General features: G+C 41.4%; 1 protein-coding gene across 1 annotated transcript in view; it reads left to right on the top strand.

The window, feature by feature from the left end:
* Positions 1–25,885, top strand: part of Tacr1 (tachykinin receptor 1) — a 141,444-nt gene that overhangs the window by 46,935 nt on the left and 68,624 nt on the right. Inside the window, exon 2 of the mRNA XM_090336603.1 lies at positions 23,588–23,782. Within this exon, the coding sequence (XP_090192729.1) occupies positions 23,588–23,782 (195 nt within the window). The remainder of the gene's footprint in view (positions 1–23,587; positions 23,783–25,885) is intronic.

The raw sequence follows: 25,885 nt of genomic DNA on the forward strand, positions 1-25,885 counted from the left end.
AGTATATGTTCTAGTATATGTTCCATAAATAAATATTCTCCAGAAAAGCTATTATTTAAAATATTTCCCATGCCAAACATATTAATTTTTATAATTATTTCTAAACCTTCTATTTTTGTTACCTAAACTTACTTTATGTGTTACAGTTGTATTTCTCTCATTTTCTTATTTTATGCTTTTAATTTTTATTTACATTATTTTTAAAGTTTTTATTGTAAATATGATATACAGAGGAGTGGCAGTTATGTAAGTTAGGGATTGAGTACATTTCTTGTTGAACAGTGTCACCTCGTCCTCCTTTTCTCCCGTTTCTGGCTTTAGAGGGACCTCCTCAAACTGAACTACTGAATCACTTTTGAATCATTGATAGGACTTTTATTCCAACTAATTTTTTATTCACTGCTACCACTCACAAATAAAATTTTAAAATTTGAATTTACAAATTCATGAGATAAAAATCTTTTCTGATGTAAGATTGTTGCTTTGAGATGAAGTAGATGCTTAAATCCCACATCTCATTGAGATATTCATCCATTTTGGTTTTTTTTTCTTTGTTTTGTTGTCACATTTTTGGGGGAAAAGATTCAATTGGAGAAAAATATTTTTATTATATTATTGTCAAGATAATGTATAGAGGGGTTACAGTTATATTCATCAGGTAATGGATGCATTTCTTCTCAAACATTGTTACCCCTTCTCATGTTTTTGTCTCCCTTTCAATCCCCCATCTCCTCCCAATTATCTTGTTTTCCCCCTTCCCTTCCCTATTTCAAATAAACAAACAACTGTATATACAATATATCAGGTAACAAAGTCAGATACAGTAACCTCATGTGATTAACCCAAAGAGGAAAAAAAGAGAAAAGAAATAACTTCACATAGTACATTAAGAACAACAATCACATTTGATAGGGAAGGGGGGAAAACCAAGACGGGTGGGGAGTGTCGGGGGGAGGGTAATGGGTACCAAGACATGTGAAAGGGTATCAATGTATGTGAATTAATGCACCTTCTATCTGGCAAATATCATGTAACCCTTTTACTAATTACAATTAAAAAAAGAACAACAATCACAAAGATAAGCCTCTTGTTCCGATATATTAGAATTAATTTCATTTAGTCTCATCCTGTATGACCATATGTACATATGTTTTGAGCTGTTGTGATCTTCAGATGTGGCCAGGACGGACACTGTTGGTGGGAGTGTAAACTCATTCAACCACTCTGGAAAGCAGTATGGAAATTCCTCAAAAGACTAAACATTGAGCTCCCCTACGACCCAGCAATTCCACTCCTTGACATTTACTCAAATGTCCAGAAAGAAGGGCATACTGAAGCTATTAGCACAACAATGTCCACTGAAGCATTATTTACCATAGCTAAAGTATGGAACCAATCCAGATGGCCCGCAGTAGACAAATAGATCAACAAGATATGGTACTTATACACAGTGGAATTCTATACTGTCATCAGAAAGAATTAGAAGTCTCTTTGGTTGTAGAAACTGGGAAATGAATTACCTGTGGCTGATAGCTTTACTGCCAAGCAGATAAGAATTTGCTCCTCTTGGTCTTGACATTAGAGCTTTCCCTCTTCTTTCTGCTTTGGGGATTTCTTGTTTGGGGAAACTCTAAGCTTAGATATTTATGGCAGTGGAACTGTGTAGCCCATCCACCACTTTCTGGATTAACTTTTCCCACATACAAAGCAAACTGAGGAACACTGGTTTAACATTCGGCCCAGGCCACCAGTACCTATATTAGTGTGTTAGTTAAACTTTTTTTCTTTGTCTGAATATACCCAACAAAAGCAAATTATTGAAGAAAGTGTTGCCCATAGATTCAGAAGTTACAGTCCATTGCTGTGAAGAGGGCAGAGCAGAGACCAGCTTACATCATGGTAACCAGGAAGCAGAAAAAGAATGTCTGAGCTAGGTGGTTTTCTTCTTTTTGACATGGAAAATTCTCAGTTGTGGGATTAATAAAACCACCAGGAATGTAGACCATTTCTAGCTTTTCCTCTAATGTGGTTCTCTCTCATACGCAGGCAGAGCTCCCAAGCTGAGCATGGTAGTTCACACCATAAGCCCTTGCTCAGAAGGTATCATCCACCTGGAAAGCCCTCCTTTCCTTCTTTTTTTCAGTACTCATGTTCCTAATCTGTCTGTATACAATTCTGAAGGCTTACTTCATACATTACTGGCTCTGTGAAAGCCAGAAATACACCGAGTAGCCCCTCCCCCTTGGAGCCAGCAGCACACAGCACAAAGTTCTGTGAGGCGTTTTCCCCAGCTGCCATGGGGATGGAAGCTAACTAGTTTATCAATAGTACATACGATGACTCTAGAAGTAGGGGAAAAACATCTGAATTCACAGAATCAGAGGAAGGCTGACTGGGAATCCACAACTGGGGTGATTCTGAGCATCAGTGAAGGTTTGAGATCTGGTTAACATGCTTTCCCCACTCGGGTTAATTTCCTCTCCATTCTGGACTATATATTCTACCCCTGGATAAGCTGGTCTACTCCCCTTCAATTAGAAGAGACTCTTCTCTAATAGAATATGACTTCTTTAAAGGCAAGCCCTAAGTTCTATCTGTCTTATGTCCCTAGCACCTTTCACAGTTCCTGGCACTCAAAATATGTATTGCATAAACAAATGAACAATTGAAGCACCTCTTCCCTTTTGTTGTTGCAGGCATTTCTAACCCTTGTTCATGCTTCTACTCCCTTGTATTTGCTTTTCAAAGACTTAGTTGAGGAGATTATAAAAGCTTATAAAGGAGGCAGGAACCATCATTTCTGGTTTTGCAATATACATTAGATCTTGTTGGCAAACTTGCTATAAGGCTTCTATTCTGCATACACATACCCACCACTACCCTGTCCTCTTAAGATGAAAGCCCTGGGGATCAAAGAGGCTATTGTATGACAACCTTTGCCTTTGAGTTTAATATCTGGCAACTTCTAGCTTAGCATAAGGGTTGGAAAAAGGAATTAGACAGCTAAATGCTCAGAAGACATACCCAGCACCTTAAAAGGACTGAATGGTGTAGCAGACAAACTGGAAAGAACAACAGGAGGTTCTGGGGGCAGAGCTTCATCTCATCTTCATTGACCTTCACCTTCAGACAAATCAGTACTCTCTCTGATCCCTCAGAGTGGGTTATTGCCCTCAGGGTGGTAATGAGAATCAAATGAAATGGTCTATGTGAAAGCACCAAGGATAGTTTAATAAATGGTTCCTCTTTCCTTACTGGTGCAGATCACGCTGTGGAAAAAACTGTAGCAGAACAGAAAGGTACAGTGTGAAGACTGGAGCTTCCTTCCAAGATAGCCTGGGCAGGTAGGGGCTATGCAGCTTCAGGAAGCAAGTAGACCACAGTTGCAGTAGTATGAAAAATAAGAACCACCTGCTCAGAATATCCAAGGATCTACATGCTGTTGCTCTAATGGAGGATGGCACAATACATTGGCAGTAAATGTAAATGCTTTTTGAAAAAAAAAAGGGCCATTCCTTGCTCCATTCCACACCCATCTGTATATTCCTAGAGCTCAAAAGCAGCCTGATAAGAGGATCAAGAAACATTTGTAAATTGAATTGTATATAAACAAAGGCATAACATAAGCCTGTCTCGCCCCAGTTCTTCTGTTCTTGACTTGTTTTATCCTCCAAACAAATTGTTGGCTCTACTTTTGTGTTTCTCCTCCATATGGATGGAGGTAAGTTGGTGATTATTGAATACTATATTTTTCATACATCTGCACTCTTGGTCATGCCATCCCAGTGTTCAGTTTTATATCCTGTCTCTTTGAATTTCTGGGTGTTGGATACAATTCTGAGTGTTACAGAGAAGGCTTCATACTGGAGACAATGCAAGTTCTATTTAATGTTGTAGGGGAAAGTCACCAGTTGAAGGTCTAGTTATTTTCTAAGGATGATGAGCTCTGTGATGAGATGGCTTTGTTACTGCTGAGATTATATAGATGTGGATTTGCAAATCAGGAGAACTGGAAGATTCCAAATACTAAAGGAAAAATGGTATCTGCAACCCAAGAGAGAGATTAGAGAGGAAGCAAAGCCAAACAAATAATGTTTGTTGCCCAGTGAGAACCCCCAAAGACCCCTAAATTCTGTGTTCTTACTAGAGACATTAACTTTTACAGAAATCAGTAAAAGAGAGAGAGCACCTTAATGAGTCTGTACATTTAGGAACTAGTGACAATGGCAACCAGGAGATATAAACCTCAAGAATCTTACATCTGAGCTAAATTAATCTGGATTATTGAGCAGCCAGGAAAAGACATCTTAGGGAAGCCAGAAACTTGACCTAGTGGTAGAATGTTTGCCTAGCTCACATGAAGACCTGGGTTTGAGTCCTCGGTACATATACAGAAAAAGTGGAAGTGGTGCTGTGGCTGAAGTGGTAAAATGCTAGCCTTGAGAAATCTCAAGGACAGTACTGAGGCCCTGAGTTCAAGTCCACCCCCAAAAAAGAATGTTGAAATTTTGGGGCTTTTTTATGAGGTGGGGGAGTCATGAGGCTTGAACTCTGGCCTGGATGCTGCCCCTGAGCTCTTCAGCTCACGGCTACCACTCTATCCTTGAGCCACAGCCCCACTTCCCATTTTCCAGTGATGAATTGGAGGTAAGAGTCTCTCGGCTTTGTATTATCCAGGCTGGCTTTGAACCTCGATCCTCAGATTTCAGCCTCCTAAGTAGCTAGGATTTCAGACATGAGCTACCATGCCCTGCTGTTGAAAGTTGTTTAGTTTTATTTTAGGATATTTAAGGAGTAATGAATATTAACTGTGATTTTTTTTTGCCATCCTAGGGCTTGAACTCAGGGCCTGGTCACTGTCCTTGGGGATTTCTCAAAGCTAGCTCTCTACCACTTGAGCCACAGCATCACTTCTGGCTTTTTCTGTTTATGTGGTACTGAGGAATCAAACTCAGTGCTTTGTGCATGCTAGGCAAGCACTCTATCACTAGGCAACATTCCTTGGCCAACTGTGATTATTTTTATTTGCTCTTGAATTTTCATGAATAGTATATGTCTGTATATTGTGTCTATGTGTGCGCATCAATCTTGGGCTTATACTCAGGGCCTAGAAGCTATCCCTAAAATTGTTTGCTCTCGGTAATGCTCTACCCCTTGATCCACAGCTCCATATCTATCTTTTTTGGTTTTCAGTTGGGGAAAAGAGTTTTACAGGCTTTCCTACCTAGACAGGCTTCGAACTGCCATCCTCAGATCTCAGACTCTTGAGTAGCTAGAATTACAGGCATGAGCCACTGACAACCAGTTTCATAAGCACATTGATGCTATTAAAGATGTGCTCAGGCCAGATCTTTTGCATGTGTTTCAACCAAACGGCTATTGTTGAGATTAAATTCAGAAATAGGTTTTCAATTCTGATGTCTTCTATTGAGGCAAAGAGTAGGCATATCTGCAAAAATATATAATAATGCTACTCTTACCAAATTGTCCTGTCAAATATACTCATTATCATTAAAAAATGTTTCTAATGATGGACTCTTATTGGAGACACAGTTAATTCTGCTTCATGATTGGCATGCACCTTGATCCTTGTTCTCAAGGAATGTACAGCCTCATCCTGCAGACAGGATGCCAAGCCAGCCTCTGGGTAATATGACTTCAGCAGCACTTCAGTCTCCATGCAGTAGTGAAAGCCTTTAAAGAAAGGACCAGAGGAGGGCTTTTTGAATCTTACAAAGGGAGTTGACCTGGCTGGACCTAGAGTACAGCCTTTCTGAGCTCTGTGCCAGAATCTCCCAAGACAAATCAGACAGGAGATTTGTCAGGAGATAAGCAAGACAAAAAATAAATAAATAAGTAAGACAAAACCAGCCTAGGCTACTGTGTAAATCCACACCTCACATAATCCACCTGTGAATTCTGAAGGCACAGCTGGCTGTCTGATTCCTCCCAGTGACTTTTCAAGCTACTTCAAGTGGCTGTGGACATTTGTCTGCCTTTGCTTTTTTCCAAAAGCAAGCCAACAAACAACAGAAACAAAAATCCTTCTCAACCACTGTCATCATACCACCTTCATTTTCATTTGCCTTTTATTTTTCTGAATTAACTTGAGTGCGAAGAATATCAGCCATCACCAACTGCTTAGCCCCCGTCCCTCAAAACAAGAGTAGTGTGCCAAGAATAGTGGCTATTTCAATTTTTTTTTTATTTGTAACTTCCTAGGGCTAATAGGTCAATCTGAGCCTCTCCATTTCCATTGTGACCAAAGAAAAAGATAACTGATAACCATATATTATCCAGGAAATGACTGCTGGGTACGGTTGGATTTTCATTTCTATTTTAACAGAAACATGTTGGTTTAAATGAGCAAATGCAGATTTCTGAGTTAGATGTCTTCCCTCCCCTCTAATTGTGAATTTGCATGTGAAATGAACACTTTCATTCCATATTTGAGAGGATTGTTGACCAGGACTGCTGCTTTCGCTGTTGTCTAATTTTTCTGGTGCTTTTCTCTCAGCCTCACCCTGTTTGTCCATTTCAGAATGAGATGTTCATATTTTGGCTATTTCTGAAGTTCAGGTTTTTAATCTCTCCCCCAATGGAATTTCTCAAATCCCTTATCTTCAGTTCAACAGGAAAGAGATTACTGTGTCACCTGAACTTTGAACACTGGTAATTTATTTGTTTATCATATGGGGAAAAGAAAGCTCTGACAGAGACCACCATTCCTTAATTCTCCAGAGAGGCACCTAGTGTGGCTAAAGTAGAGAACGAACATGTCACCTTATTGGAGCAGGGTGGAGAGAACAGTGAAGCCCCATGTCAGACTGAGCTCCCAGATGCACAGATAAGGTTGTAGCCACAGCAGGCAGGCATGACATGGACTCACCTTTACTCTCTCCATTTAGTAGAAAACCCACAGATGCCAATGTCAGGTAGCCCATTTCAGTACTTCCTGATCATTGACTCCAGACTAATAACCCTGGCCAATCTGGACCCTGGCAATGACTTAATTGTTTAGTTTCCTTAGATGTAAAAATATGAATGATAGGTCCTGGGTGATAGAACCATTTATAGGAAATAAAAATAACTGGAGTGTTTAGCATGATACCTAAGCAACCCTATTTGTTAACCACTCCATATTGAATGTTTAACGAATGTTAATTTTATTTCCCTTAAGAAGGATAAATTAATACTTTGTTTAGTGTACGGATCAGCAAACTATAACCGATGAGCTAAATCTCTCCAGCCACCTGTTTTATAAAGCATAATTGCAACAATCATGCATTCACATGTTGCCTATGGCAGCCTTCACTCTGTAATGGGGACTGGAACAGTTGTAATTTTAAAAAAAGTGCTCATCCCTGTGTTACCAGAAAAGTGGTCATTTGTTGTTGTTGTTGTCAGTCATGGGGCTTGAACTCTAGGCCTGGGCACTGTCCCTGAGCTCTTCAGCTCAAGGCTAGCATTCTATTACTTGAGCCATAGCATCACTTCTGGTTTTCTGGTGGTTAATTGGTGATAAGAGTGTCACGGATTTTAGTGCCTGGACTGGCTTTGAACCTCAATCCTCAGATCTCAGCCTCTGAGTTAGCTTTTTTTGTTAAGCTAGCTAGCTTTTAGACAAATGTAGTTGATTCCTGGATCCCGTATTTGGTAAGAGTGAGGTATTAATTCATCTGAGTAAACTTCCTGCGACTCAGCTTGAGAAAAGCACTAGACTGAGAATTTAGCAATAAGCTATGTATAAAGTACCTTAGCACTCTAGTCCATCCACTCCTCTCCTTGTTGATACCTGAAAAAAAAAACATTTAGTAGCCAAGAAGAGACCTTAGATGTGATCTAACTCTGAAAACACATAAAAAATACTGATTTCTGGACCCTGCTCCCAGAAATTCTGACTTAGTAGGCTAGAGAAGGGTAAGGCATCTTCTTTGTTTTATGGTGTTTTATATAACTCTGGACCATCCTGAGGTGGTAATCAAATGTTTCTAAGGCCCTTTCCAGGGTCAGGTATAGTCACAGTTGCCTAGAAGACACACATGACGCCTGCCCTCTAATCATTCCTGCCATCAGAGCAAAAAGACTTGATGAATGGACAAGGATGCTTGCAGAGATGTTGTACAGACCCTTAGCTTCTTTATCTTTTCTCCACATCTTCTTGAGACTCTGAGCTTCAGAACTCTAAGGATGCGGGACACTAGAGATTAGAGTTTATAGCCTGGTTTCATTCTTACTTATCCTTAGTGATATGAATAAATGTGCCCAAGAGGTCATCAACACTGCATCCAGGGGTTCTGAGATGACCCCAAGCCTTCACTAAATACATGGCAAAGATTGCAATGTATTATTTAATTACTAATCTGTGTAGTTGTGCTATGGTGCACACAGGTAGGATTAGTGTCAGCAGTGGCACCAATATCCGTGGCAAAAATATTTCCAGTTCTCTGTCTTCCTGCTGGGTCTCTGAACTGTGGAGGACTCTGTACACATCTTCCAAAACATGAGATTTGAGATCAGAGCTGATAGGTGGTGGTCCCATCTCCACAATTTAACTGCTAGATGTCCACAGGTCAAAGTCTTATGCCAAAGTTCCCATCATGAAGACAAATCCTGAAGGTCTAGGGTTATGTAGAAAGGGGAGGGTTGTAAGAAGGACAAAGATAACACTTATAGTCACAAGTACAGGGGCATCCTAAGACCAAAGATTCTTTGTATACAGATGAATCTCAGGAATATTTGTCTCTTGGGCCTGAAAGAAGAAGGGAATTGAAGAAGACACCATGTGTGATCACTCTACCTAAATGGCTCAGATTCTGTTTATAGAAATTCTATTTTAGAAATAGTAGTTTTAAATAATTTGTATCAATGAAACCAAACAATCTGTCCTCCTTCTTCCTGGAAATTCTGAATCTATTAAGTGGTTTAAAGAGCTGGTTTGAAGTCTTAAGGATGTCCAAAACACACAAATCCTGGGTATCCTTGAAATCAAATAGGCATGGATATGCCCAGTATTCTCAAAACACTAAGGGGATTGGTGATGAAGCTAAGATATGCTCTCTTCTTTCCCATCTGTGTACAGCCTCTCTGACTCTAGCTTGAGTTCATTATGCTCTCAGAGGACTTTATAAAAAAAAGGCAAGAAATGAGCCCATACATCCCACTGGTCATAATGTATCAGACGTGAGTAGCTTGATATCTGGTTTCCAAGGTGCTATAGCCTATGGGGTGGCTACAATAATGAAGTCACCCTACAATAGATGAGTCTTTAGCAACTGTCCCCTTTCCCCAAATAAGTTAATGCCATAGTTCAGGTTCTTGTCCTTACCAAGTGCCAAGTTCTGTTGTCAGGATTCAAATTATCTAACAATATTGAGCCCTGAGTGCTATACCTTAAATAATCAGGGTTTATTTTGTCAAATAAAATAAGAGAGAATCCGGGCACTGGTGGCTCATACCTGTAATCCTAGCTACTCAGGAGGCTGAGATCTGAGGATCACAGTTCAAAGCCAGTCTGGGAATGAAAGTCTGTGGGAATCTTATCTCCAATTAAGCACCAGAAAACTGAAAGTGGCACTGAGGCTCAAGTGGTAGAGTGCTAGCCTTAAGGCCTTGAGCTGAAGAGCTCAAGGACAGCATCCAGACCCAGTTCAAGCCCCACAACCAATGAGAAAGACAAAAAGAGAAAGAGAGAGAGAGAGACAGAGACAGAGACAGAGAGAGAGACACAGAGAGAGAGAGACACAGAGAGAGAGAGAGAGAGACAGAGAGACAGAGAGAGACAGAGAGAGAGAGAGAGACAGAGAGAGAGAGAGAGACAGAGAGAGAGAGAGAGAGACAGAGACAGAGACAGAGACAGAGACAGAGAGCAGCATTCTAAGCATAATAGAGGCATGAAAATTCTAGGCTTATGTGAAAGCCGGTAGACCTTAAAGAGCAGATATGGAATCTCTATGAAACCATCAGCAACTTGGGCTATTTTTAATGTACTTATCCCCCACGTGTGTTTTCTATTCTCAGACCATCTCATGATACAAAGTGGGTGATCACTGAATCTCAGCAGTGATGGTACTTGACAGATTACATAAGCTGATGAAGAAAGATATTGGTCATTATTATTTGAGGTGTTTTCCTGGGCTCCATCTCATGTCATACTCCATATCACTCCCAGCCCCACAACAGATGGGCCCTTAGAGAGGCAGTTCTTAGAGATGCAGCCTATGGGGGAGGCACAAAGATGGAAAGGCAATTTTCTACAGTTGCTTAATATCATGAAAGCTTATATGCTGACCTCATCATGTTAAAGACTCCATACCCAGTGACAAGGGCACAGCAAGATTCCAGGAGCCACTTAGAACAGGAGCCATCCTGCCTGTTGAAAGACAATACTCCTCAAGTGACCCATAGTATCTCTGTCAGTTGGCCCCATCACCCAGTCAATTTACACCTACTCAGAGTAAATAGTCACAAGAAATAAGGAGAACAGAAAGCATTGAGAGAAGAGGCCCTAAAGCAGTCTGGGTAGCCATGAAACAGAAACAACAAAGCCACCGAAGCTGTTCAAACAAAGCTCTTTAATCTGTTTGTGACACCTGTTGCCAAGGCACACATAAAGGATCCCCCAGAAGGCCAAAGCCCTTCACAACACAGTAGGAGGAAGAATCTTTTCATGAGCTCCTTTGGAGGGCAGCTACAACTGGGCATAAAGCATTATCTTCTCTATATGCTGCTATTATTATCAATGAAATCCCATCCTAATGAACATCGTTGGCCTGCCAGTTGCTTTCTGCGATCACAGAGGTTGGTGTTAATGAGTTTGTTACTAGAAATTTCCTGATGATCTAAATCAGGACAGGAGATGGAGGAGCCCACATCTCTATTAAAAAAAAAAAAAAAAGCAGGCTTGGCCCATGGCAGGGTCTGTCTCTATACTTCTGTCTGCCTCTTGGAACCCTCATAGAGGCAGCAGGGTTAAAGCTTATGGCTGTGAGGCTCAGCAGAACTTGATTTTCCTCTTCCCTTTGCTTGAGAAAGCCCACAGGGCCACACCTGGGGGGAAATGTAGGAGAGTTCAGTGGCATCAGCCACATTGGCACCAAAGGGAAACCTTGGTTGTCTGTCATCTCTTCACTCTTTCTTCCTGTTTACTGGTATAGACATTTGGCACTGTCTCAGTGCTATGTAAAAGCAGCTTCAACTAACTACCTCCTATCTCCCTAGACCAATTTCTTCCCCTAGCCCTTCCAATACAGAAATTCTAGAGCCACTCCTGACTTTAACCACCCTTTGGCCTCAGACTTGACCATAAGTGTCCATGCCACATCCCTAGGCCTCATAGAACTCCTATGTCTAGTGAAGGAGCTGGTCTAAACACCCCAACTCACTTTCACCATCCTAGCAACCTACCTACTCGCTGAGGTCTAGGACATGCCCAGCATGCAAGGAAAAATGGGAGCTCTAACCTCATCCCTGCTGTGAGTTGTTTCAGTACAGTGAGTAGCCATTGACCTAATGTTTTCTCCTCAAAGTCCAAACCAAGAGAAAACATAAATGATAATTGGAACATCTTCTATCTGAAACTGGGTCTCAACCAGATGTGAACATAATAATGCCCATAGGGCATCTATCAGGCTTTCTTCTTGGCCATCGTTCAGCTCCAGGGGTTGGTGATCTTTCCAGATTCTGTATGTAGCTTAGCCAGTGCTATGCATTTTCATTCTATTCTTTCTATGCCTACATGTCTGTGTGAGATTCTTAACTGTCTCCCCAAATCATTTCTAGCCCTTGCTTTTGATCAAGATCCACCACAGAAGGTGGAGGAGCTGGAGTACCTGTCATGAGCCTGCCCACTTGTGATGAGAGTGAGAGGAATTTCAAGGTTGCTCGTAAAGCCATGCTATAAAATGGAGCAGAGATCAGGGAAGTAGGAGCTCAGCGGAGCTGGAAGAAGGCAGCCCTGCTGCAGCCCCAGGCCCCAGACTTGCCTGCAACTGACACCTGAATCTCATAGAACCTCTGCAGAGACTTCATGGAGAAGAAATTAGGATTCAGAGCAGGCAATTTGCCAGCCACAGAAGTAGAAAAGTCACGAAAGAGCCCAGTTCTTCCTAACTCAGGTGGCTGGTAAGATGAGTATTGTACTTGTTGTCATACATTAGCAAGCATTTGGCTCCTCTGGCCTCTGCTGAGGTTGGTAAGAATGAAACAGCGAGGACCAACCAGGCTTCTGGAGGTTGGCCCCATATCTCCAGAGGGAGCATTGAAGCACAAGGAAGGGAAGGGGACAGGGTGGGAAGGAGAGGAAAGGAGGGAAAAAAGGAGGGAGAGAGAGGAAGGAAGGGAGGGAAGGGAGGGAGGAATTGGGTTCAGGGGGACTGAGAGGATGAATAATGCTGCTTTAACATTTTTCCCCGTGAAATATCATGTAAGATGTAAATTAAATATTTCCCTCCTCAACTGCTGTTCAGCTGACGCCACTGCCTCATTGGCCTTTTGCTGCTTGGAATATCTTTGGGCGTCTGGCCCTGGATCCTGTCAGTGGAGTTGAAATGTCTTTAAGTGGGGGCACTGAGAATCTGAGAAGAGACCACATGGCCTCTAGAGCTGAGCTCCAAAGATACAAAAAGGGAACATAAATGTGCATGGAGTACACCAGACACCATACAGTCTTTTTTTTTTAATGTGTGTTAGCCAGCCATCTCTGGCAGTAATTATAGTAAATGCCATTCATCCTCGTTGAGAAGAAGATAACTGGGATTTGTAGCTACCACTTTAAGAGAGATTAAGTAGCTGGAAAAGCCACAGGGAGAGGGACCGCACATCCTGTGCTAGAAGGCCTACAGAAAAAGTATCTGTCACCCAGAACTCTTGGCAGCAGATGGAGGCCAGGGAAGTCTCCTGACCTGCAGGACAGGCCAGGGGAGACTCTCAACACATGTCTGCGGAGTGTTTACTTTTGGAAAGTATGTTTCTTTCTTTCAAGCTCTTGCTCTGTGTTTGGCAGCTCCAACCCCAGTATTTCATATTACCTATGAGACTAACTGTTCTCTCTGAACTCTTCACTTCAAATAGACAAAGAGATAGCTCCAAATCCGCACAGTTATTGGGGGAGGAAAAGCCTGCAAAAGGAAGCCTCCAGCCAAAGCAAGAGACTCACCCTGGCTTACATTTTTAGAGTGGGTCATAGGGGGTGCTGCAGCTGTCAGTAAAGGGTTGGTATGAAAGTAACAAATGTTGTATATAACTACACAACAATGCAGAATAGATCACAGTTGAAGAAAGAGAGAAAGTAAAGTAAAATGTCAGTTCCAAGTCCTGGTCTGTTCAAAGTCTCGGTCTGTTGCCTGCCAAACGGGTTACAGTGGGTCAAGGCAAGAGGGGTAAGACAGGAATGGTCATAGCTAAAGGAACTTCAAGATCAGGACACCTGGCTGTTTGTACCTAACATTCACAGGAAGAGGCCCACTGGACCTTGTCCTTCTTCTCCAGCCCGCCTCTGTCCTTGTTTCTCCATAATCATGTAGAAAAAACAAACTCAGGGGCCAGGAGTTTGGCCTAGTGGTAGAGTGCTTGCCTCCATACCACATACATAGATAAAAGCCGGAAGTGGTGCTGTGGCTCAAGTGGCAGAGCTCTAGCCTGGAGAAAACCCGAGGCCAGTGCTCAGGCCCTGAGTTCAAGCCCAGGACTGGCAAAAAGAAAAAGAAAACTCAAAAGTCAATGTCTGCCTGCTGCATATTAAACAGAAAGGGGTCAGAAAGAGCATCTGTAAGTAACAGCTATCTTACTCTGCACAGGTCTGACAAGACTCAGAGGAACTGAAGATGCCGTCCTGAACTCCTGGAAAGGCATTTAATCAAATGTCAGATGTGATTATAAACAGGCCACTCCTTTGTACCCCGCTGGGCCTCTATTGATGCCGCTGCCTCCTCCTACAAAATATGCTGCACATGGTTTTCTGTAGATGCACACACCCGGTCAACCTTCCAGGTCAAATTCAAATGTCATCTCCTCTGAGAAAGGCCCCTGATTTCCCTGCCTGTTTCTCAGAGGCTCCCATGTACTGCGTTTTTACCTCGTGCTCATGGGAACTCCGGAAGCCCTCAGCATGCCATGTCTTATCTCTAGGGGTACCACTCCAGGAGACAGAGATTCCCACTGAACATGAACTTCCCATGTTCTTCTGTGTGACACAGAAAGGGCACTAAATAAGAATTGCTAAAGAAATCACACACACACACACACACACACACACAACAAGGCACTGCGGCTAATAGATACAAACCTAAATACTTGCATGACTGAGAACTGGAAGAACATAGTTCAAGACTACCCAAAGCATGACAACTCAAACATTCCATTTCAACCAAGAACTGAGCATGTGGCATGTGCTTATTCTTCTATCCACTGAGAAGGGCAGAATAGATATCATAATCCAGGACAGCCAGGGCATTAAATGAGATCCTGCAAAAAATTTAAAAAATGGCTAGAGGTATAGTTCAGTTGAGAAAGCCTGCCTTGCAAATACCAGACCAAACCCCAGTACTTCCAAAAGTAAACATTTATAAAAGCAGTAGAAGTGACAGTTATAGATATGGCATCCACCTGAAACTATTTTGATACATTTTCAACTCATTTGAAATAAAATGCAACCCAAATCAGTTATGTTACCTGAGATCATTACTTGAAATCAGTTATGCTACTTGAGTTTGTCAAAGGCTCAAACACATCTAATACCTTAGTAAAACAAAATTTTATGGTTGTCAAATAAAAATGGTTACCAAAAATAAATTAATGAGCTGGTACCAGTGGCTCCTGCCTGTCTTCCTAGCTACTCAGAAGGGTGAGATCGTGGGTTCAAAGCCAGTCCAGGCAAGAAGGTCCATGAGACTTTTTTTTTTTACCAGTCCTGGGCTTGAGTTCAGGGCCTGAGCACTGTCCTTGGACTTTCTCAAGGCTAGAGCTTTACCATTTGAGCCTCAGCACCACTTCTGACTTTTTTCTATGTGTGTGGTACTGAGGAATCGAACCGGGTCTTTGTGCATGCTAGGCAAGCACTTTACCACTAGGTCAAACTCCCGGCCCCCTCCATGAGACTTTTATCACCAATTAATTAACTATCAAAAAGTCATAAGTAGAGCTATGGTTTAATAGTAGAGCTATTTTTGAACAAAAAAAAAATGCTCAGATATAGCATCCATGCCTTGAGTTCAAACTCCAGGACAGGCACTGAAAAAAAAAAAGTAAATTAATTCACTTACTACACTCATATTTTTGTAAATTTCAACATCTATGTCTTCTTTTTCAACTGATCAAACACCAAGGCTTGTTTTGACACAGTTGCAAATTATGTGTCATCTGTTCCAAGTACCTTTCTGTTCCATTGGTTTCTTAATTTAGCAAAAACATTCTTTTTAACATGTGCTCATATTAGTGGCAATGCAAAACAAATCAATTTATCTTCGTGGCTGAAGTTTGAAATAAATTTATGACCCATTCACAATGTCAACTGTTTCACCTTCCAAAAACTGAATTCAGGAATTAATTGGATTAAAAGAGAATTGAATCATTATTGAACTGAATTTCTGTTTAAACAAATATGGTCAGCTTGATATAAAATTGGAATGATTTAACTATTTTCCAAGTTGTTCTGCTGTTGATTGAGCCAACAATTGACCTTTTGTATGGGCACACAAAAAATACATTGAAATTGAAAAATCACTGAAATGAATTATTTAAATGGCAAGTTGTGCTTCATAAAGAGATGGGCAAATGCTCCATTTTCTCTGCTTATAACACTGACTTTGAGCACAAACCTTGTTTGGCTTGGGTTGTTTTATTTTCTGATAAGTTCTCATTATATAGTTCAGGCTGGCCTCAAGCTTGAGGTCCTCCTGCCTCAGCCTCTCCCAAATGCTTGCATGATAGGTGTGAGACACCAGCTGCACAGTGGTCTTAAAATAATAACTAGCGTATTATTGTAGATACGTTTCTCCAGCAGATTACTCTCATGTTTCTCACAGGTACAGTGGCCCTATAGAAAGTAAATCTTTAAAATTACTTAGTGCAAGTTACACATTTATTGGAAACTTTTGTTGAAAAGCAGGAAACCAGCACTTGATTTTTTTTATGAAGCATGCACACTTATTTATAATTTATTGTTATTGAAAAGCCCCTTTTTGCAACTACTCAAATAGAACAAAATACAATTTAAAAATAAAAAATGTTTTAAGTATTTTGTAACCCAGAAAGTACTACCAGTCAATCTTCAGTCTATCATTCAACAAATGTGATAGATTTACATTGGACAATAAGAAGTAAAATCACTATACTATAGCAATAGTTTCAAATAACTATAGGTCATACCGCAGGATTACTCAGCATCTGCCTTGTTCATATTTCTGGTAATTTTCCAGGCTTCTTCTGGACCAAAGCATGCTGTGGTCTGGGGCATGGGACATTTCAAGGTTGTGGGCACAGGCTAACTGGTATACTTGGTAGACCACCAATCTAGAATAATAGCCCCATCTAAACTACACTCTGCATTCATTGTATTTAATCAAGAATTTTCCTACCTGGTAGGCTTGAGTGGGAGATATGACCGTGGCTAAGAGTGAATGGGGTGAAGCAGCCATTGTCTTGAAGGCAAAACACAAAAAGTCAAGTCAGTAAGCAAAATAATATCTTGATACAATAATTCAAAGTATCAAAGCTAATGCAAACAATTGAACCAAATCACAAAATTTTTAATAAAACCTTTGACTGTCTTACTCACCTCACCCCAATCCCAGCTCATGGGTTGCATAGAGAAGTATAAAAGAAAGGAACCCCTCCTGAGGAGGAGATGGAAGCAATTCATTCTCTGATACCCACTCCTAACCTACCCCTTTGTCCCAGATGCCCCTACTTTAAGTTTTCTCTTACCAAGATTAAAGGTCAAGCTTATGATCATCCAAACATTATGACTAGCACTTGGAGAAGAGAATGGCAGAGAACGGGAAATGCTAAATACATCTTTGTGTCATAGTAATAGTTCATACATTGTCTACCTAGCCCAGTAAACTTGGTGTTTCCACCTCACAAGAAATACATCTTGCTAATGCTTACAAAAAAACTTCAAAATGGATTGGAAGAAAATGTTACACTACTGCCAATGCTACAGTACATAAGATGAACATTCAACCCTATCTCAGATTGTGGCCAGTTGTATTTTACTGGTCATCATTCCCCAAGAGAAATGGCCAACTTGCAGTTGTTGAATGAAGTTGGAGTTCTCTGGACAAAGTTATTTGAGCCATCCAAGTAGTTCCTATTACAGAAGATGAAGAGATGAGTGAGGACAGTCCCGCTCCTCAGGAAACTGGCCATCTAGCAATAACAGAAGTGAAGCATAGATTTCTGTAAGACAGCATGTGTTCACTGGGCAGTGTAACAGGGTGATTCCATTGACTATGGTTATAATTATCTCTGTGGAGATTTAAGACTATCCAAACATTTTTCCTAAAAAGAATGTTTTGTGGTTTTGTTGTTTGTTGATTGCCTGGATTTGGGGGACTTTGTTGTTGGTGGTGGTGGTGTGTGTGCAAGTGTGGGGGAAGCTATACACACACACACACACACACACATACACACACACACTCGGGCAAGTCCTGGGGCTTGTACTCAGGGGCCAGATGCTGTCTCTGAGCTTTTTCACTCAAGGCTAATACTCTACCACTTGAGTCATAGCTCTACTTCCTGCTTTTAAATGGAGATAAGAGTGGTTACTTGGTGATTAGAATTTCATCTTGCTGTCTTTCTTGCCCAGGCTGGCATAGATTTGTCTGCCCATATTGGCTTCACAACTCAATCTCAGCCTCCTAGCGGCTGGGATTACAGACATGAACCAACAGTACTTGACCAAGAAATGGATGTTTTTCATCTATGTTTAATGGATAAATAATATTTCCACTGATGATAGCGGGATAGGAAGTAGCATCTAGAAGGGGGAAGGAAGAAGAAGGAGGGAGAGGGGAGTGAGGGGGGGGAGGGAGATCCTGACTGACAGATCACTGTGCTCAGATAGGACCACCTTCCTGACTACTGCTGGTGGACTATAAATGTGTCTACCCAATGAGCTTCAGTCTTGACATACTCAGGCCACTGAAGGTGAGGAGAGTTTCTGGAGATGACATTGTATTCTCCGATGGCTCTAATTTCTCTTGCAAAGGGCAGCAAACTATAGCCTCAGGGACAAATCTAGCCCACTACTTGTTTTTGTCAATAAAGTTTTGTTGATACACAGTCATATCCAATAGTTTCCTTAAAGTCCATGGCTACTTTGACACTACAAAGGTAGAGTTGGGTAGTTATGATTGAAACTATATGCTCCTTGGAAGTTAAAATGCTTGCTGTCTGAACTTTACAGAAGCTTGCCAACCCTTGATCTAGTCATCCTCTCAACTGTCATCACCACGGCCATTTGAATTCAGGAAGATATGGTCTCTTAAAGGAAACTTGTACCATTTCTGAAACAAATGAGAGATCGGGAAAAATAGGGACTAGAACTGGGAGGGGGTGGGAGGGGGAGAATTATAGATGGAGAAGCTAGTAAGACAAACCTCCTCATTAAGGAAGGGCATACACTTTGCCAGACCAGGGGAACACAGAGTGAGAGCTCCTTTTATAAAGTAAAATATGTAAGAGGAAGATGATTCCTTGGATTTCAGCTGGGTAGGTGGGGCCCATATACAATCAGAGCTGATGTCCCCCTGTGGATTGGAAATAACCTGAAGCAGAGAACAAAATCCACATCCCCCACAGCCTCTATACCCCTGACTCTGGCAACCTGATTAATGCATAAGCCAAAATGATGTTTCATTGACTGCCTTGGAGTCTCATGAGCACAACTCAATCAATAAATATTTATTAAATGTATTTTCCCAAGGCTTACAGCACTTGTTCAGTGATATCTCATAATCAAATAAGAAGAAATTATTCAGGGTGGATCATAATAAACATACAAATGTATGTTAATGGATGCGAGTTAGGAATGAGAAGTAGGAGAGAAAAATACTCATCCATCTATGGACAAATTATCTAAACATCTAAACGGTATTACCTTTTGAATAAATAAGAAAGGAGCACATTACACAAATCCCAGAATTAAGAAATACAAGAAAAGAAGAAAGGCAGACTTGGTGGGGGAGGGGAGAGATTTATAAATGATTCTGTTTTGAACAAATTAAAATATCCACATTTTTTAAGCCAATCTTTTTTATTGTCTCTGTCTTTATATGGGCTGTAGTTTTATCTGTCACTGAAATGGCTCCCACACTCAGGAGCATCAACATTAACTGAAAGGGGCTCCCACACTGCAATTTTTCAATAAAGGTACAATATGGCTTTCTGCCATCCAATTGGAGCTACAACACCAATGTGCTGATGCAATCCTCTGAAGCACACACATTAGCTTCTACATGGCATAGCACTGATTTGGCATTATGGCATATGGGTATTACAATTCATGTATTTAAGATAGAGCAAGTATCCTGAGTTAGAAACAAATTAAAGTCTTGCATTTGAGAAAATATTAAAAGAGGACAATGTAATTATCACTGTCTCCCCTGTGTGTGCCTTCCTCTTTCACAGATTGAGGGTACACAGTGAGGGAAGACACCTGAGTGGGGCTGGAGCTACAGTGCTGTAAGACATCTTCGTGGTTGCTTGTCTAGCTTGGGTAGTGAAGGGGACAAAAATATTGCTTTTGGGAAATGATCTGGTGAGTAGTCCTTCAGTTTCAATGTGAACACTCAGATTCTGGCCATAGCTTTGCAAGTCCAGCACTCACCAAAATGTAAAGATGATGGTTGCTTGAGTCTATATTCACTAGCTTATGTTCTAGGGTTCCCCTCCCTCACCACCATCGCATTATTAAGAAAGACAGCCCCATTACTGTCAGTGGACCAGGGAGACAAGACAAGGTCCATGGAAAAAATAGAACCTCTCAGGGCTCTTTTCAAGGCAGAGAAGGAAGATCATGGAGTCTGCATTGTACTTAGGTTTCTTTAATGAGAGTGAGCTAAAGAAGTCAAAAGATGCTTGATTCAAAGATACTTGAACTATTTTCACCTTTTTTTGTCATCATTGTTGTTGGTTATGGGACTTGAACTCTGAGCCTGGGCACTGTCCCTGAATTCTTTCACGCAAGGCTAGTGCTCTATCACTTTGAGCCACAGCATCGCTTCTGGTTTTCTGGTGGTTAATTGGAGATAAAGAGTCTCATGGATTTTACTGCCTGGTCTAGTTTTGAACTGTGATTCTCAGATAGCATATTCTTTGATTTACTCTTGTTAGCCAGGTATTGGTGGCTCAGGCATAGGTGCCTGGAACCTAGCTAGCCAGGAGGCTCAGATCTGAGAACTGCGGTTCAAAGCCAGCCATGCAAGAAAGTGTGTCTTCTCCCCAGTTAACTAGCAAAAAGCCAGAAGTGAGTTGGGGCTCAAGTGATAAGGCACTAGCTTTGAACAAAAACATTAAGGACTGCATCCAGGCCCTAACTTCAAGCCCAAGTTCCAACACACACACACACACACACACACACACACACACACACACACACACACACCATCACTACCACCACCACCACCACCACCACAAGAAAATTACACTTGTTACTCACCCATAATTCCTTCAAATGGCTTCCTAATTCTAATCTGTCCTGACCTTAATAATATCCATGACTTTAATGAGAGTCATCACGACTTCTTAATGTATTTATAAAGGCAGACTTGAAGCATCCCCCCAACATACACTGTCGGTATCACTGCTATTATAGCTCAAAAATAAAAAGCCCAGGCCCCAGCACAAAATGCACAGAAATCTACTCTCAAATTTCAGTCCTTTGTCAAAACAAAGCTATCAAGCTTTCCAGGAAGTCAGATCTAGTCCTAACACAGAGAAAGAAGCCTTCAAATGCTTCCTGCTCTCGAACAGGATGCTCAGCAGGTTTGCCCCAAATCCATCTGAGTACACCTCTTGAAGCCTCTCCAATAGACCACCTGCCAGTCCAAGGCTTGATTACCTCTGCAGCTTCCCTGAGGCTCTGTGGTATTGATGAGATTACCCCTTGAGGTCACTTACTCTGCAGTCACATTCTATAGCCGATTATTGATGCACCTTGCTTTCTCAGAGAAATCAGATGCTCCCCGGCCAGAAGGAAATGAACATGTTCTGCATAGAGCAGATGCTGGGTAAGAGATTGTTGAGCACATACTAAAGAAATAGCTTTACTCTAGCCTTGGCTCCACTCCTCACCTGGAGACCCTAAAGGCCACTGTCAAAGGAGTTATGTGGAATTATGTGGAGCCAGCTGACAACTATACTGCTATTTGTACATTTGTGAAGCCTCTGTTGATAATTCTGGCCCACAGATGCCAGAAATACCTGCATGTCAGAGACTCACAAGTATGATTCGGAGGTGTTGTCAGATAATATTTAAACTCCAAAGGCTGTAAAAAGATCATTCCTCCTTCAAAAAAAACAAATGCATATTTTAAGAGATGAATCCATAAACTTTGTAAGAAAAATATCCGTAGGGAAATAAATGCTCTTGCAAAGGGAAGAGGCAGAACTGATTTGTTTATAAGTTATCAGAAATGCTGATTGTGGTAGCTATTATTGTTCACAACCCTGCCATATCTCACAAATGCAAATGGGACATCACTCACTCAAGCACCACTGTTTGGTCCAAAGATTTCACAGATGTATTCACTGTGTCTCCCACTTCTTGAAACAAGGTTTCCTCCCTCCTGTCTTTAGCTTTTCACGCCATCTACTACATCTGCTTTGGTATGCAGGGAGACGAGCTCCTCATGAAAGCTGTATGTCTCATACTTGGCCATGATACTCTAGGAGGTAAGGAAGATTTCTCCAGGAACCTTGAGGGTTGTTACCTTTGGGCCACTGATTTCTGTCCCATGCACATTTCTATCCCTCCTGATTGCATGGACTGATATTAGGTTAGTACATATTGATAATACTACCTGAGGACTTTTAAAATTCTCTGCAGTCATTTGCCACTTAACAGTAAAGACATGCTGTGGAAAATGCATTAGGCAATCTCATAGAGCGTATTCACAGAGACTAAGACAGATGTGATACTATTAGATGGTATCATTTTATGATACCACATTCATAGATGCAGCCCGTCATTGGCTAAAATATCTTTTTGCAGTGCATGACTTTTTCTTTTCCCTTCTGGGCATTTGGCTTGAAATTCAGTGTTTGTTAGAAAAGCACACTACCACCTGAGCCATGTCTCTAGCTCTTTCTGCATTAGTTCTTTTTTTTAAGAGTCTCACTTTTTGCCTAGGCTACCCTAGAGAGTGACCCTCCTATTTATTCTTCCTGCCGTAGCTTTGATGACATGTGTGCACTACCACATCCAGCTTTTTATTGGAATGGAATCTGAGGAATTTTTTTTTTTTGCCATTCCTGGGGACTGAACTCAGGGCCTAAGCACTGTCCTTGGGCTTTCCTCAAGGCTAGTGCTCTACCACTGAAGCCACAGCACCACTTCTGGCTTTTCTATGTATGTGGTACTGAGGAATCGAACCCAGGTCTTCATGCATGCTATGCAAGCACTCTGCCACTAGGCTAAACTCCTGGCCCTGGGGAACTTTTTACCATATCCAAACTTGATTCCCAGCCTCCTGATCTCAACTTCCTAAGTAGCTAGGATTACAGATGTGAGCCAGGGCACCTAGCTCATAAAGTGTACGTAGGCCACCATTGTCCCTTACTCCAAAAGAGATAAAAGAGTCTTTATACTGAATACATTTGCAACAACATTCTTACTTTCCTAAGTGTTCCATAAACCTTTGATCTGTACTTGGCAATCATGTCCCTAATATGCAGATTTAAGTGATGAAAATGTCTCCTAGAATGTTGCTAAATGGGTCCTCAAATATTTAAAAATGTACACTTGTTTTTTTCTTATGAATTTTAGCATAGTATGGCATAAGTCAGAGTGCTTGAAAATAGACTATAGACGATAGGTACCAGTGGCTACCTCCTGAGATCCTAGCTACTGAAGAGGCTGAGATTTGAGGATCACAGTTCAAAGCCAATCTAGGAAAGAAGGTTTAGGACATTCTTATCTCCAATTAACCACTAAAAAGCCAAAAGTGGAGCTAGGGCTCAAGTTATAGAGTGTTAGCTTTGAACAAAAAAGACAGCACCCAGGCCCTGAGTTCAAGCCCCAGTGCCCCCCACACACACATTTTAAAAAGTAAACTAATAAAAATGATATCATTTCTAGAAGTTTTTACTGGCTGAAAAATCATAATTTGGGGGCCGGGAACATCACCTAGGGGTAGAGTCCTCACCTAGCATGTATGAAGCCCTGGCTTCAATTTCTCCTCCATAGCACATAATTCAGAAAAAAAGCCAGAAGTGGTGCTGTGGCTCAAGTGGCAGAGGGCTAGCCTTGAGCAAAAAATGTCCAAAGACAGTGCCTAGGCCCTGAGTTCAAGCCCCAGGATGGGCAAAAAAATTCTAATTGTGGACGTAGGTTTTGGTTAACTGTATCTGTTCTTCTCCATTCCAGATACATGGCCATCATTCATCCCCTCCAGCCTCGGCTGTCAGCCACGGCCACCAAAGTGGTCATTTGTGTCATCTGGGTCCTGGCCCTCCTGTTGGCCTTCCCACAAGGTTACTACTCCACCACAGAGACTATGCCCAGCAGAGTGGTGTGCATGATCGAGTGGCCAGAGCATCCCGACAAGATCTATGAGAAAGTGTGAGTAGAGACTTGAACCTGCTCTGAAGATGTTGTGGTGCAGGCAGACTTCTGTGTCCTTTCTTGTTGCGTCTTTCTTTTGTCTGTTGAGATGGAATCTAGATCTCTGTAAGAAGTTGTCAGGGGAGTATTATTATCCCAAATGCTACTCTGAGCTTTTAAAAGAGAATCTCCAAACAATATGAGTGCTGGGTCCCGTTACAGATGGCTCTTGAGGCACCCCTAAGTGTCCCTTGGGCTTTTTTCTGAGGTGTTTTCCCTTTCAGTACCTACATTTCTTTGTCTAAGGACTTGTTTTTCTTCTGCTATCAGTTGCCTCTTTGCTGTCATGCATAGCATGATGATTGACGGAGTCCCTGGGCTCTCTTTCCCCCCAGCCCCAAATCTCTCAACAGTGGCTCATGGAAGTTGGCATGTAAATACTATGGTCCCATCCCTCTCACAGAAAAATGTTTCTGAAAATTATACTTAACATTGTTTGCAAGGCTTCTACAGGAGATTAAGCTCCACTTGGCCTGGTGGTAGCTAGTTCTCGAACATCACACTTTTCTGGCTACCATTCCTTACCTGTACCATGGTCCCGTGCCCTACAATGCTTCCATCCCCTCCCAAATAGGATATTTGCACTTAAATCTTTTAATCCCAATTTCTGTCTTTATGGAAGAACTAACAAAAATGCCTGCTTTCCAGAATTTTATGGCTAGAGAAGTGAGGAAACACACAGTGAGATGCCAGTTCTGGAGGAATTACAGGACAGCACTGTTTATCTCACACAAGGAGGGCTGATCATGTTTAGGGTTTTGCAAACTATATTGGGAATTTTCTCTAATACTTCTTATCCTAGAGGCAGCAATGAAATGGCTTCTTTTTTGTTTTGCTCTGCTCAAATTAGCAGCGATGTGACATTTATATAACCACTAGCTTTCTAGACAGGCAGTACATGGATGAAAGTGGCTCTTTCTGAAAGCCCTTTGCAATTCTCCAGTCTTGGATTTGTTATCTGAATCATAAAACAATACCAGTCTTAGAAACCGAAGAGCTGGGTTTTAATGATGAGATAGCCCCTAGCTATTTGATCACCAGCAAGGGTCGAATTCCTCTTCGTTACTAAATGGAAGGATATAAAGCACAGTTTCCCATAAACAATAGTTGGGAAGAGCAAATAAGATCTCATACTCACACCTAGTGAGCTATTAAATGCCAACAAGAGTTATGAACCAAATTCACTGGATAACAGTATAATTGCATGGCCTTTACATTGATGATGGCTAAAACAAAACACAATCCCTGTCATACCCCAAGATTGAAGGTTCCAGAGCCTGTGGCACACAGAGTTATGCTGGTGTGACTATTCTATGGAGCGTGGAAATGCGGACTGGCAGGAAGCAATACATAAAGCTCAGATATCGCCCTCCAGACACAGACAGTGGGATTTCATCGATCAAGCAGTGGAGAACATAATGCTTAGTCTAGGAGACATTGAAAATTGTTCTTGCCAATGAAACTACAAGCCAGAGCAAGGTCTCAGAGGGAGAAAGAACACAACCAGGCATGATCTGTGAACGTGATTGAGCCAGAAGGTTCCCTCCAAAAGGGGGAAGCATCTGTGAATTAAATTTGATATAAACTCCATTGACAACATAGGCTGTGACTGTGTTCTTAGGTCCAGTGATTTTTTTCAGTTACATCCATTTGCTACAATCTTTATTTCAAAATACTCATAATTATTTAATCGAACAACTAATTCGAAGTTTAACTTGGAAATTGCTTTTCCCCAGATCTGTACTTTGTGTTTTATTGGGGGGGGGTTGTTGTTTGAGAGGAAGGGTCTTTTTCCAGAAGTAGTGAGGTTTAGAGTCTTGTATTTTGAGAATTGTTTTGTGTTTATGAATGACTAGCAAATTCCTTTGAGACTCAACACAGTCCTTTCTATTTTCCCAGTTCCTTGCTTTGAGAGTTGAGAAGCATTATTGGTTGCATGGCTAGACTTGCCATCCTTGTTTATTTCATCATCCTAACCTAAAAATGGAGTCCAGCTTATGAGCGTCTGATTTTACCTATTAAAGATGTACATGTTTATTAATAGGAGTCCAAAGACCCTGT

The sequence above is a fragment of the Megascapheus bottae genome, chromosome 7 (genome assembly GCF_031878675.1).
Source record: "Megascapheus bottae isolate mThoBot1 chromosome 7, mThoBot2.hap1, whole genome shotgun sequence".
Lineage (NCBI taxonomy): Eukaryota > Metazoa > Chordata > Mammalia > Rodentia > Geomyidae > Megascapheus > Megascapheus bottae.